We start from the raw sequence: 17,500 nt of genomic DNA on the forward strand, positions 1-17,500 counted from the left end.
ACACACACACACACACACACACACACACACACAAGAAGACAGAGAGAGAGAGAGAGAGAGACTCAAAGAAACCATCTCCACCTGACTGTAAGCACACTGTGTCTCTGGAGCTCCACCCTGTGGTCCATTGTTGTTACTACAGGACTGAACCACAGTGTGTGTGTGTTTGCGTGTTTGTGTGTGCTCAGCACCTCATATGTAAAACAGGAAGTCAGACACTCACCTGGGGCTGCTGTGGAGTGAGGGGGCGGAGCTAGCCTTGCGGAAGCCATGTTTGAGGAAGGAGCGACGCCACGACTCTCTCTCTGATCGGCGCCGTTCCTGAGGGGCGGAGTCATCCACGGAGCCTCCTCTGAGCACCGCCCCTGAGCCGCTGAGGGTGATTTCAGAGCGTGAAGTCTCGGAGGGCACCGCCGGGTCGGGCTTGGCCAACGGGGCGAAGCTGAGCTCGATGATCTGCTTGGCGCTGTCACAGATCTGACTCTGCACAGAGGAGGAACCAGGGTCATTGAGCCAGTAGGGGGGGCTACAGGAGGGATAGATGCTAGGAGGAGGAGACTACAAGCAGTAACATAAGCCCCGACCCCCTACCTGGATCTCTGGAGTGAGGGTGGGCAGGTCAAAGGTGAAGACAGAGGTAGACCCAGAGGTCAGGAGGTCCACGCTGTCCAGGCTGCTGTATGAGGTTCCTTTGGCACGGTGAGACTCCATGATGCTTTCAAAATGGCGGCTGAAGGAGTCCAGGTTGCCGTCTGAGGGCCGGCGTGGGCTTCCTACAGAGATGGGCGACTTCAGGCCGCCGTGGAGGTCTGAGGACGCTTCCAACGCTCTGAGGAGGAAACAGACAGAGAACAAGAACATTCATTCAAATCCAACCAGAACCTTTGTCTCCTTTCCTCTGACCAGGCCTGACCCTGACCCGGTCCTGACCCACATCAGTGTGACCCGGGCCTGACCCTGACCCGGGCCTGACCCACATCAGTGTGACCGGGCCTGACCCTGACCCGGGCCTGACCCACATCAGTGTGACCCGGGCTTGACCCTGACCGGGCCTCACCCACATCAGTGTGACCCGGGCCGGGCCTGACCCACATTAGTGTGACCCGGGCCTGACCCTGACCCGGGCCTGACCCACATCAGTGTGACCCGGGCCGGGCCTGACCCACATAAGTGTGACCCGGGCCTGACCCTGACCCGGGCCTGACCCACATCAGTGTGACCGGGCCTGACCCTGACCCGGGCCTCACCCACATCAGTGTGACCCGGGCCTGACCCTGACCGGGCCTCACCCACATCAGTGTGACCCGGGCCGGGCCTGACCCACATTAGTGTGACCCGGGCCTGACCCTGACCCGGGCCTGACCCACATCAGTGTGACCAGGCCTGACCCTGACCCCGGTTCTGACCCACAAGCTTTTCATTTCTTTTCTGACTAAATCTTCCATATGGAGCCAAACAGAACTAAACCCAGTTCTGACTCACAGCAGCTCAGAGCAGCACATTCACTGCTCTGGTTGTGTTATAGAGCTGCAGCAGGTCGCTCTGTCTCACCCCTTCAACAACAGACTGAAGACCTCGTCTTCTTCCTTGGTTGCTCTCTGTCTCTGTCTGTCCCCCTGCATGCGGACGCTGGCCCAGCTCACGACTTCCTCCTCCTCCTCCTCCTCTTCTTCCTCTTCCTCCTCTTCCTCCTCCCTCCAGCCTGTTGGGGGTTTTGGCGAGGCGTCTGTGGCGCTGGAGCTGGACGTCCCCAGGACGCTGCGGTTACTGCCAAAGGCTGAGTCTGCCTCCGCCTCCTCTGCTGCCTCCGCCTCCGCCCGCATCACCTACACACACACACACACACACACACACACACACACACACACACACACACACACACACACACACACACACACACACACACACACACACACACACACACACACACACACACACACAGACAGACAGACAGACAGACAGACAGACAGACAGACAGACAGAGCCAAAGCATCAGTGACTGAGGCCACGCCCCCTCAAAGCAGGAAGGACCTTAAATGCCCCTGGAGGAACGCTTTGCTCCTCTCCTGTGTGAAGCTCTGTGTAGCTGTCAATCATCTCACAGTGTCTAACAGTAAAGAGAATAGAGGAGAAATGTATCAGAGGTCAGAGGTCAGGTCACCTCGTCCAGGTCCGTCTCCCTATAGCAGCGCAGCGGCACGGCGTCCAGATCCGTCTCAGAGTATTTGAGGGTTCTGCGGATGATGCCCGTTTTGGGGGTGGAGCCTTGGGGGTCGGAGGTCACCAGTTCCACCTCCACCTGCCGGACCGCCAGGTGGGATAACCTTTGACCCTGGCTGTCCCGCCCCCTCCTCTGACCGGCGGGCTTCAGGCAGAGGGAGGAGGGAGACACGGGGCTGAGCAGAGCGTCTGCAGGGGACAAGAGGGAAGAAGAGGGGACAAGAGGGAAGAAGATGGGACAAGAGGGGACAAGAGGGGACAAGGGGGGACAAGGGGAGACGAGAGGGAAGAAGAGGGGACGAGAGGGGGCAAGAGGGAAGAAGAGGGGGCAAGAGGGAAGAAGAGGGGACAAGAGGGAAGAAGAGGGGACAAGAGGGGACAAGAGGGGACAAGAGGGAAGAAGAGGGGACAAGAGGGGACAAGAGGGAAGAAGAGGGGACAAGAGGGGACAAGAGGGGACAAGAGGGGACAAGAGGGGAGAAGAGGGGACAAGAGGGAAGAAGAGGGGACAAGAGGGGACAAGGGGGGACAAGGGGGGACAAGGGGAGACGAGAGGGGACAAGAGGGGACAAGAGGGGACAAGAGGGGACAAGAGGGGACAAGAGGGAAGAAGAGGGGACAAGAGGGGACAAGAGGGGACAAGAGGGGACAAGAGGGGACAAGAGGGGGCAAGAGGGGACAAGAGGGGAAATTTACACACGTGATCAAACTTAAAGCTTCTTCTTCTTCTCCTTGGCCTCTGACATCATCATGTTTCAAAGAGCTGAAGGGTTTTAGTCAATAAGGATCAATAACCATTTCCTCCACGTCTCCATTCAGATGTCTGAGCCGTCTGAGCAGATGATTGGTTGGAGGAACACCTGGTCATACATGTAGTGTAGTAACACGTGTGTGAGTGCTCCTGCTGAGGCTAAGCTGGATAAGCTGCAGCTAATTGGATCATATGGCAGCTTGTTTACCTGTGAGTGTCCATCAGCCCACAAGAGCCTGAAGACAAGAGTCTGAAGACAAGAGCCTGAAGACAAGAGTCTGAAGACAAGGGCCTGAAGACAAGAGTCTGAAGACAAGAGCCCGAAGACAAGAGCCCGAAGACAAGAGCCCGAAGACAAGAGCCCGAAGACAAGAGTCTGAAGACAAGAGCCCGAAGACAAGAGTCTGAAGACAAGAGCCCGAAGACAAGAGCCCGAAGACAAGAGTCTGAAGACAAGAGCCCGAAAACAAGAGTCTGAAGACAAGAGCCCGAAGACAAGAGTCTGAAGACAAGAGCCCGAAGACAAGAGTCTGAAGACAAGAGCCCGAAGACAAGAGCCCGAAGACAAGAGTCTGAAGACAAGAGCCCGAAGACAAGAGCCTGAAGACAAGAGTCTGAAGACAAGAGCCCGAAGACAAGAGCCCGAAGACAAGAGCCCGAAGACAAGAGCCCGAAGACAAGAGTCTGAAGACAAGAGCCCGAAGACAAGAGCCCGAAGACAAGAGCCCGAAGACAAGAGTTGAAGACAAGAGCCCGAAGACAAGAGCCCGAAGACAAGAGCCTGAAGACAAGAGTCTGAAGACAAGAGCCCGAAGACAAGAGTCTGAAGACAAGAGCCCGAAGACAAGAGCCCGAAGACAAGAGTCCGAAGACAAGAGTCCGAAGACAAGAGCCTGAAGACAAGAGCATGAAGACAAGAGCATGACGACAAGAGCCTGTTTGGCTTTTAACAACTTAACAAACTAATGACAGGATCTGTGTGTGTGTGTGTGTGTGTGTGTGTGTGTGTGTGTGTGTGTGTGTGTGTGTGTGTGTGTGTGTGTGTGTGTGTGTGAGTGTGAGTGTGTGAGTGAGTGAGTGTGAGTGAGTGAATGAACATGAGATGATGTCATGTGAACGCTCCACTGAGGGATGAAACCCCGCCCACTTTCAAAGGCAGCATAATTCCAAAAGACATCTGGAGTGAAACAAGGAGGACACGGCCCTTTGACCTGCAGCACACCAGAGGAGGAACCACCTGAGGAGGATCCACCTGAGGAGGAACCACCTGAGGAGGAACCACCTGAGGAGGATCCACCTGAGGAGGAACCACCTGAGGAGGATCCACCTGAGAAAGATCCACCTGAGGAGGATCCACCTGAGGAGGAACCACCTGAGGAGGAACCACCTGAGGACACCACAGACTGTCTGCTGAAGATGAACCTGTGATGAAGCAGCACTCACCTTGGCTCCTCCTCCTCTCCTCGCTCGGCTCTCCAAACAGGAAGTCCCACTTGGCTTGGGCGATCTTCTGAGACCTGGAGGACGGCGCTGCCGCCACTGAGCCGGCGTCCGACTGCAAGACAACAACATGAGGAGGAAGAGAAGCAGCGTGAAGAAACAGTGAGTCACTAATGCTGACAGAGGGAGTAAACACGCCATCAACACGCCATCAACACGGGATCCACCCCCCCCCCCACGCCCCTGAGCCGACCTGCATCCCAGAGCTGTCTGCCATGTCTTGGCTGGACTGGCTGGATGTTTCGGGGGACAGACAGACTCCACTGGAGCTCTGAGAGGACGTCCCCCCAGCCCCGCTCTGATCCTGGGCCTCCTCCTTCTGATCCCCCCTCTCGTACCCCTGGAGTGACATCCTCCCTCCTTTGTCTCCTCCCTCCTTGCCGTGGTCCAGAACTCTATCCCAGATTCCGTCCCTGTCCTTGAGCGAGGACGTCCAGCTCACAGGCGTCTCTTCCATCCCTCTGCCAGACTGAGGTGTCCCGTCTCTGGGTGGCCTGAAGAAGACCTGCTCGCACTGCGTCCACTCTAGTCCAGAGGATTTAGGGTCTCCGGTGTACTGTGGCGTCTGGTATCTGTGCGGGACAGACGTGTCCTTACTGGGGACAGACGTGTCCTTATTGGGGACAGACGGCCCCCACCGCTGTCTGGGGTCCAGGATGGGCGAATGAGAGCCGGCCGTGCGGTGCAACCTGGCTGGCAGAGCCGGAGACGCTGGTGTGGACACGCCTCTCTGGGCTGGGAGGGGGGAGATGCGTCCTGGTCTGGTCTGGTGGGGGGGCGACGGCTCAGGAGGTCTGGACCCAGACAGAGACATCCTGGGTCCCTCTGAGCCCAGAGAGGGAGAGAGTCGCTGTGTGCAGACAGGAGACAGGTGAGCCTCCAAAGCTTCAGGGCCTGAAGCTGAGACGCTCCTGATGACATCACTGCTTCTCCTGCTGGGGGGGGGTCTGCATAGAGTGGAGTTAGCATTAGCATGAGCACTGTGGTCTGCAGGTCTGGGCCGGGTCGCGGTGTGGATCTGGTGCTGGATGTCTGTGGGCCTCCCTGCAGGTAAGGAGGGGCGGAATGTGCCGGCCCCCCTGAGGCTCCGGTCCTCCGCACAGGCCTGCTGCTGGCCGCCGGGCAGGGAGTACAGGTGGAGCCACGAGTTTGACAGCTGATTGGAGGCGGGGCTCCTGGGCAGCCCGTTCACCGGGCCGGAGCCCCAGAGGCCCCGGTCCTGCTGTAGCATGTGGGCCTCAGCAGGCAGGGTGCGGCTGCTGCGGGGCAGAACAGGCGACCCCCCCCAGGACTGGCAGGGACGTGAGGGGGGCGGGCCGCCATCCTCAGAGCCATTCTGAGCAAAGCGCCGCCTGAGTTCTGGGGAGCCAAAGTCCTCCAAGGCCCTGCAGGGGGCCCCTCTGGCCACAGAGTCCAGGGTGGCCCTCTGCAGGTAAGGGGACCCCCAGGGAGACTGATCCAGAGACGGGTCGGGGCAGCTGGGCACCTGGCAGCCATGACACCATGTGGGGTCACTGAGCCTCTTGTGAGGGGGCGGGGCCAGGGGGGGGGCCCCTGAGCTCCGCCTGCTTATGTTCTGGACGCTGGATTTCTCAATGTAACCAAAGGTCACCACAGAGGTCTGCCCTGCCTGCCCCCCCACGCCCGGGGCACCAGAGGACCTGCGGGTGCTGGTGGGCGTGGACACGGCGCTGAGCCTCCCAGAGGACGTAAAGGGGGACGTGAGGTCCCTGTCCGAGGAGCCGGGGCGTCGCAGGCTGCTGCCTCCAGGCGAGAGGATCTCCAGTAGATGTTGAAAGCTGTCGTACGTGTCGGCCTGTTGGTGGCGCTGTGGGACGGACGGAGAGCCTGGAGCCTCGGGGCTGTGGAGCTGGAAGGTCACTGAAGGCCTGGGGCTCCTGGAGGGAGGGAGACTTTGGTGGGCAGCTCGGTGCTGAAGGACTGGAGAGGAGTTTGGGCTGGAAGAAGCAGAAGTCCTCTCAGAGCGATGGAGGACATCTGGGTTCTGGAGCAGCAGCTGGTCCTCTCCTCTTCCTCCTGGCTTCCCCTCCTCCTCACCCACAGATCTCACCTCCACGTACAGGTGGAGGACTTTACCTGCCTGAGACATGACGGAGCCTCAGTCCAGGTCTTAAGGTCCTGCTCCTCCTCTTGGCTCCTCCTCCTCCTCCTCCTGCCCTCCAGGAAGCTGCCAGAGTGAAACCTGAAGGAGCTCACAGAGGATCTGACCTCCGTCTCCCACTCATGACCTGCACCTGCAGAGAGGACAGAGACAGAGGAGATGGAGGTGAGCTCAGACTGAAGCTGACACTGAAGCTGACTGACCTAGCAAACATTAGCTCCATCACCAGACGTCTCCTAGCAACCGCCTGATGTCCTGAGATGTAATGAGAGCAGAGAAGTCTTCATCCTTCCCCTCTCAGGTGAGATCTGTTCCTCTGTCAGCCACATGTATGTGAGCAGGAACATGTGTAGATGATTGACGTGTGTTTGTGCAGTTCTTACAAACGCCTGTGTGTGTGTGTTTAACTGTGTGTGTGTGTGTGTGTTTAAGTTGAGCTGTAGGTGTCAGCTCCTCCTCATGATGACAAACTGCTCCTCACCACACACAGGCTTTATCTACACAACACAGCACTCTAGTCTGCCTGCTGAACTCTGCACTCTGTTTACAGCCACACACACACACACACACACACACACACTGAGAGAACACAGGAGACTGATAACATTCCTGTAAAACTCTCTGCAGGCTGTGTGTGTGTGTGTGTGTGTGTGTGTGTGTGAGAGATAAGCAGCCAGTTAGCCCTACTTTTCCTGGACTCTAATAGGATTCCCCCTACACCACCACCAGCTCCCAGCATGCACTGCTCCATCCACCACAGCGCTCTCACACACACACACACACACACACACACACACCAACACGCTGCTGTTGCCTTACCTGTGTCCCCTCACAGCCTCAGTGACGTCCCCCGAGTTGCCGTGGTAACCTCCTTCTCTTCTCCTTCCTCCTCTCGTTGGCTCTTGCTCTCTCTCGCTCTCTCTCTCTCTCTCTCTCCTTGTGTTATCCTTGCTCGCCCGCCTCTCTCTCTGCTCACAGCTGAACACTTGTTGTCTGCAGCAGAGCCGGCTCATTGTGGATTTACGCCTCCTCCGCCTCCTGCTCCTCCTGCTCCTCCTCTTCCTCCTCCTCCTCCTCCTCCTCCTCCTCTTCTTCCGATCTCTATCAATAACCCACTCTCCCCGCCCCGTCCTTTCCAGGAAGCCTGCCAGCCAATCACAGCTTCCTCCTTCCTCCCCTCGGCCAATCCTGTGCAGCTCTGACAGATGGGCAGGAGGTGGGGGGGGGGGGCATCATTGCGGGGGTGGGAGGAAGGTCAGAGGGTCAGCTGACCAAACTGACCCGACCAATCACAGGACAATCAAGTGAAAGGTGTGAAATACAAATGGATGAAGGTTTAAAGACTTCAAGGAAACGGATGAGAATATGATGAAATACATAAATACATATATATGGTGATTATGGGGAAAGTCACCTCTGACCTCTGTGTGTTCCTCTGGCAGTGTGTCAGTGTGTAGCTGTCTGTGCTTCTCTTCAGGTCTGCAGGTCTCTAATGGACCCTGATGGATCCATGTTAGTATGAGAGAAGATCTGCCCTTCACAATAAAAGCTCAAGGTATCTCATGGACTCACTGATAGAACTGTGTTATGATGTAATGACCTGAAGAGACACACACACACACACACATCTACACATCTACACAATGACACAACTGACAGAGGAACAAACTAGTTCTTCCAGAGATCTTTACATTTAGTAAAGCCACTGAAGTCACCTTAAAGAGTTAGAATGCTTTTAGGGTTCGTAAAGCTCTACTATAGAAATATAAGTAAACTAAGGAAGTTTAATAAGTAAACTAAATCCCTATATTTAGAATAAGAAACGTCAGAAATGGAAGTGAGATGCTACAAAGCTTCACTGCACCACAGCAGTGTGGTGCAGTGAAGTGTTCCACCACCAGATGGCAGTGAAACACGATTCTAACGCTGAGCTGTGTGTCAGCAGATGTGTGAGTGAAGTTGGAGCTTCTCCTCTGCTCGCTCCTCTCATCTGGCCACAGGTCACACATGAGGAGTAACAGATCAGGATCATGTGAGCCTCAAACCCTGGAGGGAGCATTTAGATGCTGCTGCGTTCACGGACCAATGCTGGACTGGGGGTTTGTGTGTGTGAAGGTGGGTTGGGGGGTGTGGGGGGTTGTGTGTATGTATGTATGTATGTATGTATGTATGTATGTATGTATGTATGTATGTATGTATGTGTGTATGTGTGTGTGTGTGTGTGTGTGTGTGTGTGTGTGTGTGTGTGTGTGTGTGTGTGTGTGTGTGTGTGTGTGTGTGTGTGTGTGTGTGTGAGATCTCTGAAGAAGCAGCTGAGATCTGTGACTCATCTGAGCCTGAATCAGCAGACTGACACCACAGCTACAGGAGAGACACTGGATCTTTAACATGTCAGAGTCTACCATCTTATATTATAGACTGTCTCCATGGAGACGCTGCTCCTCCACACATAATCAACTTCATTCAATCGCCGCCTGGCTTGATTTCATAATCACACATTTACAGACCACAGTTTAGTTTGAGGTGAAAGAGATAAAGACTTTGTGATATCCCCTGTGTGTGTGCGTGTGTGTGTGTGTGTGTGTGCGTGTGTGTGTGTGTGTGTGTTACAGTACCTCAGTTGCTGCAGGCAGATCCAGACAAGAGGAAGTCTGAGAGGAGAGAAGATGAAGATCATGTGAAGCAACAGGATGAAGAGTCTGTTTGTTTGTTTGTTTGTGAGCTCATTCAATGCTCTGCTTAATCATTTTTTACTCCAATTGGTTGATCAGTTTCCTGTCTGTGGTTGAGCCGTGGATGATGGATGAGTCCACACCTTCTACCTCCAGATCAATCACAATGATCACACAGCTTTAACCTTTGACCCCTGACCTTTCACACCTTCTGTTACGATGCCATCTCAGGATGACCTCCTATGAGGGACATGGTGCTTCAGCATCATACCTGTGTCAGGCACCTCTGAACCAGAGAGGGGGGGGAGTCACTGTGCTGTGACTCTGTCCCTCCACATCCACACATGAAGAGATCAACCACTTCCTCTCAGTTCAGCCCATTTCAATAGAAATCAAATCAGCGTGCAGTCAGATCCATAAAGCAGAGGAGCACACACACACACACACACACACACACACACACACACACACACACACACACACACACACACACACACACACAGCAGCTCATCTATGGAGCTTTACTGAACATAAACACACCGCGCTGCTCGGATCCCGCTGCGCCCTCAGACACGGAGCTGAACTTCTTTCAATGTTCAGTCAGTTTGAAACACTTTAGCCAATATGCAAGAATTCAACGCGTCTAAAACGGAAGCCAATGCATTTGGTGAAAGCTTGGAGATGAAGTTTGGGTTCGGCATTGATGAACCGCAGGCAGCAGAACCGGATAAGGGGACATGTCGCTGAGGAGAGGAGAAAGCTCCGCAGGGAGGACAAAGATGTGGAGAGGAGAATGCTAACGAGCGAGCCGCTGGCTAAAGTCTCCATTTAATCACATAAAGCGCTCCTTGGAGCACGATATCGGAGCCGAACCACAGGGCAGGAGGTTCTGATGAGTCCACATGTGTGATGGTGCTCATGGAGCCTCTAATGTCGCAGAGAGCCCAGCAGAAGAGGAGATGTTGTGTTCTGAATGGACTTCAGTGTGCACTTCACTTACCCACAAAGGACTGAACCACGGAGCGGGGCTGCTGGATCTCTGCGACCCGTGCAACAGAACCAGAACCCTGACACGGACCCTGAGCTACTCGGCCACTCCGTTCTGGACAAACGGTACCGGTACCGGCAGAGCCGGCGGCAGAGGCAGAGGGTAACTAGCGGCGGCGGCTGTTAGCTGAGCTCCATGTCGGTGCCGGTAGAAGCGCAGCGGGCGGTGCAGAGTCCGGTTCGGCTCCAGAACTCAGTCCGCTGCTGCGTCTCCTCTCTTCTTCTTCTTTCTCTTTGATCGCTTGGAGGCTGGTTGACATTAGTTTACGTTCTCCACGGTGACTCGGACTTCCGCATCGTTGAGGTGACGTGACGATACGTAACGTGACGTCACAACAAGCGTCCAAACAGGCGCCAAAGAATATTTACAAAAAGGACTCTGTGTCCCGCCCCCTCCCTCCCCTCGCCCCGCCCCCTACAGCATGTACATAGAGAGCGACATGCAGAGGTTACTTTATGTTTTATTTATATTTCATATGTTTTCACTCATGAGTGTGAAGATATAGAAAGAGTGAAACAATATAAACATAACATAAACAATACTGAATACTTACGGAGAAGGGGAACTCGCAGGTGTGTCCTCATAGGCCACGCCCCCTGCTGGCCAGCTTTAATTAGAGCGGAAACAGGTGAGAGGCGCTTCAGACACGGGAGGCACGCAGACAGACGGGACACACACGGGAGACAGACAGGAGAAACCTCAGGACACACTCTGCTGTAAAACCTCCCGTCACCGCTGAGCGCTGAAGATGTTGGAGCTGAATGAGTCGAACTTTGACCTTTGTGGATATGGCTTCGAGCGGCGCTTTGATGAACGAGGAGCGATACGATGGATGAGAGCAAACTGGTGAGAACCGAAGCTGCTGCGTTCACGGACCAATGCTGGACTGGGGGTTTGTGTGTGTGAAGGTGGGTTGGGGGGTGTGGGGGGTTGTGTGTGTGTATGTATGTATGTATGTTTGTGTGTGTGTGTGTGTGTGTGTGTGTGTGTGTGTTGGGGGGTGCGGGTCTCCTGCTGTTTCGACCTAAACCGGTTCTCCAGGTACCGAAACCCTCTGAGATGAATCAGAATCTGAATACTGTTGCTCAACGTGTGTGTGTGTGTGTGTGTGTGTGTGTGTGTGTGTGTGTGTGTGTGTGTGTGTGTGTGTGTGTGTGTGTGTGTGTGTGTGTGTGTGTGTGTGTGTGTGTGTGTGTGTGTGTGTGTCCATGCTGACCCAGAGGAAGTCTGAGTTCAGGATCCTGAACTTGCGTAAATGAGTTCAGGATCCTCATCTGTTATGATTATAAGTGATTGATCCATCAGGACTGAAAAGCTTTAAGCTGCAGTCAGACTTGAGATGATGATGATGATGATGCTGCTTGGTGAAGTAACCCTATGTTGACCGTCTCACCTCAGGACGCAGGCGTTTGTGTTCAGCGCTCTATACGCCGCCCTGGTGTTTGGAGGGCAGCACTACATGAGGCTCAGACCCAAGATGAACCTGCGGCGTCCGCTCGTCCTCTGGTCGCTCAGCCTCGCTCTCTTCAGGTAACTTCTCCTTCTCACACAAACGTGGCCAAACGGGCCTCCATCTCCATGGTGACGGGCGGCGTGCTGTGTGATTCTTTGTCTCGGTTCACATGACGACGTCGTCCTCTCAAACCAACACCATGATCAGGAGACGCACACTTCTTCATGTCTGAACTTCCTGTTCACAGCATCGTGGGCGCCGTGCGGACCGGCTACTACATGTTCCACGTTCTGGCGTCCAGCGGCTTTAGGCGCTCCATCTGTGACCAGAGCTTCTATAATGGACCAGTCAGCAAGTTCTGGGCCTACGCCTTCGTGCTCAGCAAAGCTCCAGAGCTCGGTGAGGATGACGAAGATGTCTGCTCAAATCAGCGACGTCATCACTTTGTATAAACTAACTGTGCTGTCCGTCTCCCAGGCGACACGGCGTTCATCGTGCTGCGTAAACAGCGCCTGATCTTCCTGCACTGGTACCACCACATCACCGTGCTGCTGTACTCCTGGTACTCCTACAAAGACATGGTGGCCGGCGGCGGCTGGTTCATGACCATGAACTACACCGTGCACGCGCTGATGTACAGCTACTACGCCGCTCGGGCCGCCGGCCTGCGCGTGCCCCGCCCCTTCGCCGTGGTGATCACCAGCGCTCAGATCGCTCAGATGGTCATGGGCCTGACGGTCAGCGGGCTGGTGTACCGCTGGATGCAGCAGGGCGACTGTCCGTCACGCGTGGACAACATCGCCTGGGCGACGCTGATGTACCTCAGCTACCTGCTGCTCTTCTCCAACTTCTTCTACCAGACGTACCTGCGGAGGGGCGCGGCGTCCAAACACGCCAAGGCCGACTGAACACCCAGGGGGGGGGCTGAGCTGGACAAGTGATGAAGATGATGATCAATGTTTATTAATCCAAGCTGCTCCTGGACGATGTTTGTTTGTTGTCAGATGTTTCTCCTCTGCATCAGCTGGATCGATCCTCTCCTCAGCTTCACGTCGCACAACTTTGCCTTAATGGTGTCAGAAAGTTCCGTTGATTAGATTTGTTGAAGGCCTTGGTCTTTAGCTTTCTTTAATCCACATTAGGAGTTTTTCTCCCCAAAACGATGAAGATGATGTCTGCCTGATGCGTCTGTAGGAATGTCTGACTCGCCCAAACTCTTTGTGAACCTCATTCCAGCCCATTGCCGAAACTGGATGTCGCCGGTCTGACGGGTTTGGCGGCGTGGCGTGGGCCACACCTCCCATTCATGTCCTGAGTGAGGACGCCGCTCACTCAGGGTTTCTGCTTCTTTCTGTGTTTACACTCACGGTGCGTTCAGGGTCACAGGGGGGGGTCGGACAAACGCTCTCGCTGCCTCAGTGGAGTGAAGTCTCTTAAAGGTTGGAGTTTTCTCGATGTTCCTCAGGCGTCACTGTTGTTCACGTGGGTGTGGTGGTTTCTATAGTAACGGGACAGACGTGCTCTGGTTTCTGTGTGCAGGTTTGATGTTTACATGAGCGAATGAAGACCAACAGGGGCTCACTTGTGTGTGTGTGTGTGTGTGTGTGTGTGTGTGTGTGTGTGTGTGTGTGTGTGTGTGTGTGTGTGTGTGTGTGTGTGTGTGTGTGTGTGTGTGTGTGTGTGTGTGTGTGTGTGTGTGTGTGTGTGTGTGTGTGTGTGTGTGTGTGTGTGTGTGTGTGTGTGTGTGTGTGTGTGTGTGTGTGTGTGTGTGGCAGCAGCAGAGAGCTTTGGTTCTGTCGATGTGAACGGGAGAAGGTTTGAATTCTTTGTCTGAATTTTGTGAAAAGCTGGAAAAGTTTGAATGAAAAATGAACGGAATGAAAGCTGCTGAAGATGATGAAGACGAGGGGGAGGAAGACTTCCTGTTTGAAGCAGGACCCTTCTGCTGGGAATGAAACACAAAGATGATTTTACTGTGTAAACATTTTATTGAACATTTGTAAGAATAAAGGAAATGTGTCTGACTTCAGCTTCCTGTGGTTTCCTCCTGAACACAGAAACAAAGAGAAACCTTCACATTCTGATCTGAAGTGTTAAACACATAGGCTCACTACTTATCAATCCAGCCTCACACTTCCTCCCTGGGTTATGTGTGTGTGTGTGTGTGTGTGTTAGGGTTGTCTCTGCTTCATCTCCCTCCAGCTCTTCCACAGCAGCAGATCTCTGCTCTTCCCCAGAGCCACCAGGAGCCGCGGCAACCGGACGCCAGCGAACTGACCCACGCCATCGTCACGGCCCAGAGCCAGCAGCATGGTGACGTTACCTAGCAACCAGCTACACCGTCAGAGCACACACAGGCAGGCAGACAGACAGACAGACAGGCAGGCAGGCAGACAGACAGACCTGTGTGGTAGGAGGTCAGCTCTTTCCCTCTCAGACTGTTGACGATGTTGCCCACAGCCACAGCGGCGTGCAGTGCGGCGTGGTACGCCATCTTGGGTTCATCGACGTTGGCGCAGTCGCCCACAGCGTAAACGTTGGAGAAACCTTGGACCTGCAGGTGCTGGTTGACCTTCAAGGCTCCGTCCTCTGCCAGAGATCCAGCTGCAACCAGAACATCAGCTGAGACACCAGACACCCACTGGGACAGAGACGTGTGTGTCCCCGAGGACGGAGACGTCTCTGTTTTCTTAACTGGCAGTTAAGAAGCAGGAACCTCTAATTTGACTCAACTCTGCTGCTCAGGAGATCAAACTGTCTCACATTTCTGCTCTTTTCTCCTCATTTTTGGTGTGAAAAAGAATAAAATCTAATCTTTTTATGTTTGTGTCTTTATACTCTTTGTTTTTATATCAAATTCTGTTCTGAAAGCTGCCGTGGTTGATCTGGTGGTTGATCTTACAGAGGCTGGCTGCGTAGGCGTCTGAGTTGACTCTGCTCCCGGTGCAGCAGAGGATGAGATCCGTGTTCAGTTTGGTTCCTTTATCCGTGGTGACCTGCGTGTTCCGCCGGGTCACATTCACTGGCAGCTGGGACAGGTTGGACACTTTCTGACCTGAGACGGCAGCAGGGAAAACCTCAGAACCACACCCAGAACTGTGTGTGTGTGTGTGTGTGTGTGTGTGTGTGTGTGTGTGTGTGTGTGGGGACCTGAAAGCTTCTGTACCTAGAAGGAGCTGCACTCTTTTCTCCAGCAGAACCTGCTTGGCCTCCCGCCGGACGCTGGGTGTGAGCTCTGGGTCCGCCAGGCCGATCCGAGCGTGAAGCAGAACCACCTGAAGAGGAGACAAAAAAATCACCACGGCAACACAACAAAGGAATTTAACCCTCTGCTTTTTTACTTTTATTTAATTTGGTTCTTTACTTCAGGACAGGTGTGTGTGTGTGTGTGTGTGTGTGTGTGTGTGTGTGTGTGTGTGTGTGTGTGTGTGTGTGTGTGTGTGTGTGTGTGTGTGTGTGTGTGTGTGGGGTAAAAAGTAAGAGGTCAGAGGTCAGAGGTCACCTTCTTGTCTGGATACTCCGTCTTTATCTCAGCAGCCATCTCCACACCGGTCGAGCCCCCGCCCACCACCAGCACTGACTCCGCCTCCTGGACCTGACCAATACCAGCACAGAGACACAGTCACAGGGTCGTTGACATGGTTACCGTATCACAGATGTGGTACAGATGTCCGTATGAGAATGTGAACTGAAGCCAAACCCCTGAACCCTGGCGGTCCCTCTGTCGTACCTCCTTGACGAGGTCGTCGTACCTCTGGACGGCCGTTTGGTACGAAGCCACCGTGTTGAACTTCCCAGGAAAAGGCCCGTCGGTCCCGGTGCACAGGAGGAGGTGAGAGTACTGAAGCTCCTTGGAAAGAGAGATACCGGAGCTGCACTTGAACTCATCACGCTCAAACAGAAATGCAGCAACAATCAATCAATGTTACTTTGGAACGTGTGTGTGTGTACTGTGTGTGTACACACTGAGCCAGACAGCTACACAAAGATCAGTCAAGCTCTTCAAACATCCAGTGGATGGCTTTAAAGAGAGAACACGTCCTGGTGTCACTCAGTGTGCATGGCAGTGTGAGAGAGAACGAGTCCAGCGACTGACCGCAGGAAATGAAATTCTGATGGAACAAACGATGAACACAGGCCAGTGAAGCTGTGTGTGTGTGTGTGTGTGTGTGTGTGTGTAAGTGTGTGTGTGTGTGTGTGTGTGACCTCACCGTCCTGTCCTCCAGGACCACCGTCTGTCTCTCTGTGTCCACTCGCACCACCCGGCCCTGAACGAAGCGCTGTCCGAAGGTCTGAGCGTACGGGATGAAGGTCCTCTGAGCGAAGCCTGCAGCCAGGGTCAAAGGTCACATCACTGTAAATACATCTCACTACAAAAGTGGAGGAAAATACAACACAATCTAAAAAGGCTCACAACTTATCAATCAAGAGGGTTGATTGATAAGTTGTGAGCCTGGTTTATTGCCAATAAATGAAATCTCAGTTTGATTCTTTTCACCTGGAGGCTCAGGAGTTATCAATCAGAATGACCTGAATGACCTGAGAGTGAGGTCAGAGTGTTGCTGTGTTGAGTGACCTTGCTGGACGGAGGCCCTCAGCGCTGCCACGTTGTGATGGAAGGCGTCCCTCATGTCCACCAGCGTGAAGCTGAGTCCTGCAGACTGAAGCTGCTGAGCCGCCGCCACGCCGCCGAAGCCGCCGCCCACCACCAGCACGTGCACGTCCTCCAGCGCCGACGCCCCGCCTCCCATCGCTGAGAGAGATCAACTGTGAACCTGGAACGGAATGGAGATCGGACAGGAACTGAATAGAAATGAGAAATGGACAAATATGTCAATCAAACAATCTGTGGAGCCTGGAAGGTTCAGGATCCCAGCAGAGCAGAGGTCTTTGAATGCAGCATCACTGTTTGTATCAAACACTCTCACATCTCATTAAAGAGTTAAAGTCACAGATTTGTTCATAAACCTCCTGAATGATTCAAGCAGGATGGAAAAGTTAGTTTCCATGGCAACATTCTACAAAACAAAAGCAGAAAATGAACATTAAGCAGTTTGACTCTCATTCACCTGAGGTGGTGATTGATCTCCTGTCACTCAGACTCACAGCTTTCAGGCTTTTAGGATTCCTGTCATAAAACAAAATCACCACTTTGTTTGTTTTATAAGTGTTCGACTGACGTGGATCAAACATCTAGAGCTCCTGATGATGATGATGTCATATTATTGTTCTAATGTCAATTAAACTGAAAGACTGGAAATACACACGCAGCAACACAAGTGGAGTCTGAGTCTGAGTCTGAGTCTCAGTCTGAGTCTCAGTCTCAGTCTGAGTCTCAGTCTGAGTCTGAGTCTGAGTCTCAGTCTCAGTCTGAGTCTGAGTCTCAGTCTGAGTCTGAGTCTCAGTCTGAGTCTGAGTCTCAGTCTGAGTCTCCACATTCGGGTCATTTGTTTCTTCAACATTTGTTTCTTCATCATTAAAGGAAACAAAGGTTGAACAATTTAAATCCGTCCGGTACAAATGTGAAATCATGCGTTTTGAGAAGTTTCCCGGACTTCATCTTGATACTCGGCTGTTTATGTTTCCATGTACGTGAGTGTGTGAAATGATCTTCCTCCACTTAATCAGGTTTGTCACAAATGAAGCAGCGCTGAACGTAAACAAGAGGACTTCAGTGTTTCATGACGAACGACGTCCTGTTATCAGATCAAACTGTTATAAAACATCACGGCAG

General features: G+C 53.5%; 3 protein-coding genes across 7 annotated transcripts in view; 1 reads left to right on the top strand and 2 right to left on the bottom strand.

Annotated features, from left to right (window-relative positions):
• LOC143010388 (PH and SEC7 domain-containing protein 1-like) overlaps positions 1–5,643 on the bottom strand; it is a 24,823-nt gene extending 19,180 nt beyond the window's left edge. The window contains 6 exon segments of the mRNA XM_076162679.1: positions 224–483; positions 592–829; positions 1,552–1,826; positions 2,162–2,409; positions 4,415–4,526; positions 4,665–5,643. Of these exon segments, the coding sequence (XP_076018794.1) occupies positions 224–483; positions 592–829; positions 1,552–1,826; positions 2,162–2,409; positions 4,415–4,526; positions 4,665–5,285 (1,754 nt within the window). The 5' untranslated portion in view covers positions 5,286–5,643.
• Positions 5,644–10,921: 5,278 nt separating this feature from the next.
• On the top strand, positions 10,922–12,989 carry LOC143010384 (very long chain fatty acid elongase 6-like). 2 transcript variants are annotated; one of them, XM_076162674.1, is made up of 4 exons: positions 10,922–11,159; positions 11,712–11,843; positions 12,014–12,165; positions 12,244–12,989. In XM_076162674.1, the coding sequence occupies exons 1-4, from the start codon at positions 11,062–11,064 to the stop codon at positions 12,672–12,674; spliced, it is 813 nt and encodes a 270-aa protein (XP_076018789.1). In that variant the 5' UTR covers positions 10,922–11,061; the 3' UTR covers positions 12,675–12,989. The 2 variants fall into 2 exon arrangements, with proteins under 2 accessions (XP_076018789.1, XP_076018790.1); XM_076162675.1 differs by having other exon boundaries at positions 11,131–11,221.
• A 745-nt stretch (positions 12,990–13,734) lies between these two features.
• Positions 13,735–17,500, bottom strand: part of aifm2 (AIF family member 2) — a 3,953-nt gene continuing 187 nt past the window's right edge. Inside the window, exons 2-10 of one of the 4 annotated variants that reach the window (XM_076162670.1) lie at positions 16,836–16,894; positions 16,343–16,541; positions 15,978–16,093; positions 15,497–15,616; positions 15,269–15,361; positions 14,933–15,041; positions 14,669–14,821; positions 14,170–14,370; positions 13,735–14,089 (exon numbers count right to left, since the gene is read on the bottom strand). In XM_076162670.1, the coding sequence (XP_076018785.1) occupies positions 13,938–14,089; positions 14,170–14,370; positions 14,669–14,821; positions 14,933–15,041; positions 15,269–15,361; positions 15,497–15,616; positions 15,978–16,093; positions 16,343–16,517 (1,119 nt within the window). In that variant the 5' untranslated portion in view covers positions 16,518–16,541; positions 16,836–16,894 and the 3' untranslated portion in view covers positions 13,735–13,937. Of the gene's footprint in view, positions 14,090–14,169; positions 14,371–14,668; positions 14,822–14,932; positions 15,042–15,268; positions 15,362–15,496; positions 15,617–15,977; positions 16,094–16,342; positions 16,570–16,835; positions 16,895–17,500 lie in introns of all 4 variants that reach the window. The other 3 variants (XM_076162671.1, XM_076162672.1, XM_076162673.1) reach the window with 3 other exon arrangements.

Source organism: Genypterus blacodes, unplaced genomic scaffold (assembly GCF_046128005.1).
Source record: "Genypterus blacodes isolate CSIRO-AG114 ecotype Tasmania unplaced genomic scaffold, CSIRO-AGI_Gbla_v1 ptg000127l_1, whole genome shotgun sequence".
Classification (NCBI taxonomy): Eukaryota; Metazoa; Chordata; class Actinopteri; order Ophidiiformes; family Ophidiidae; genus Genypterus; species Genypterus blacodes.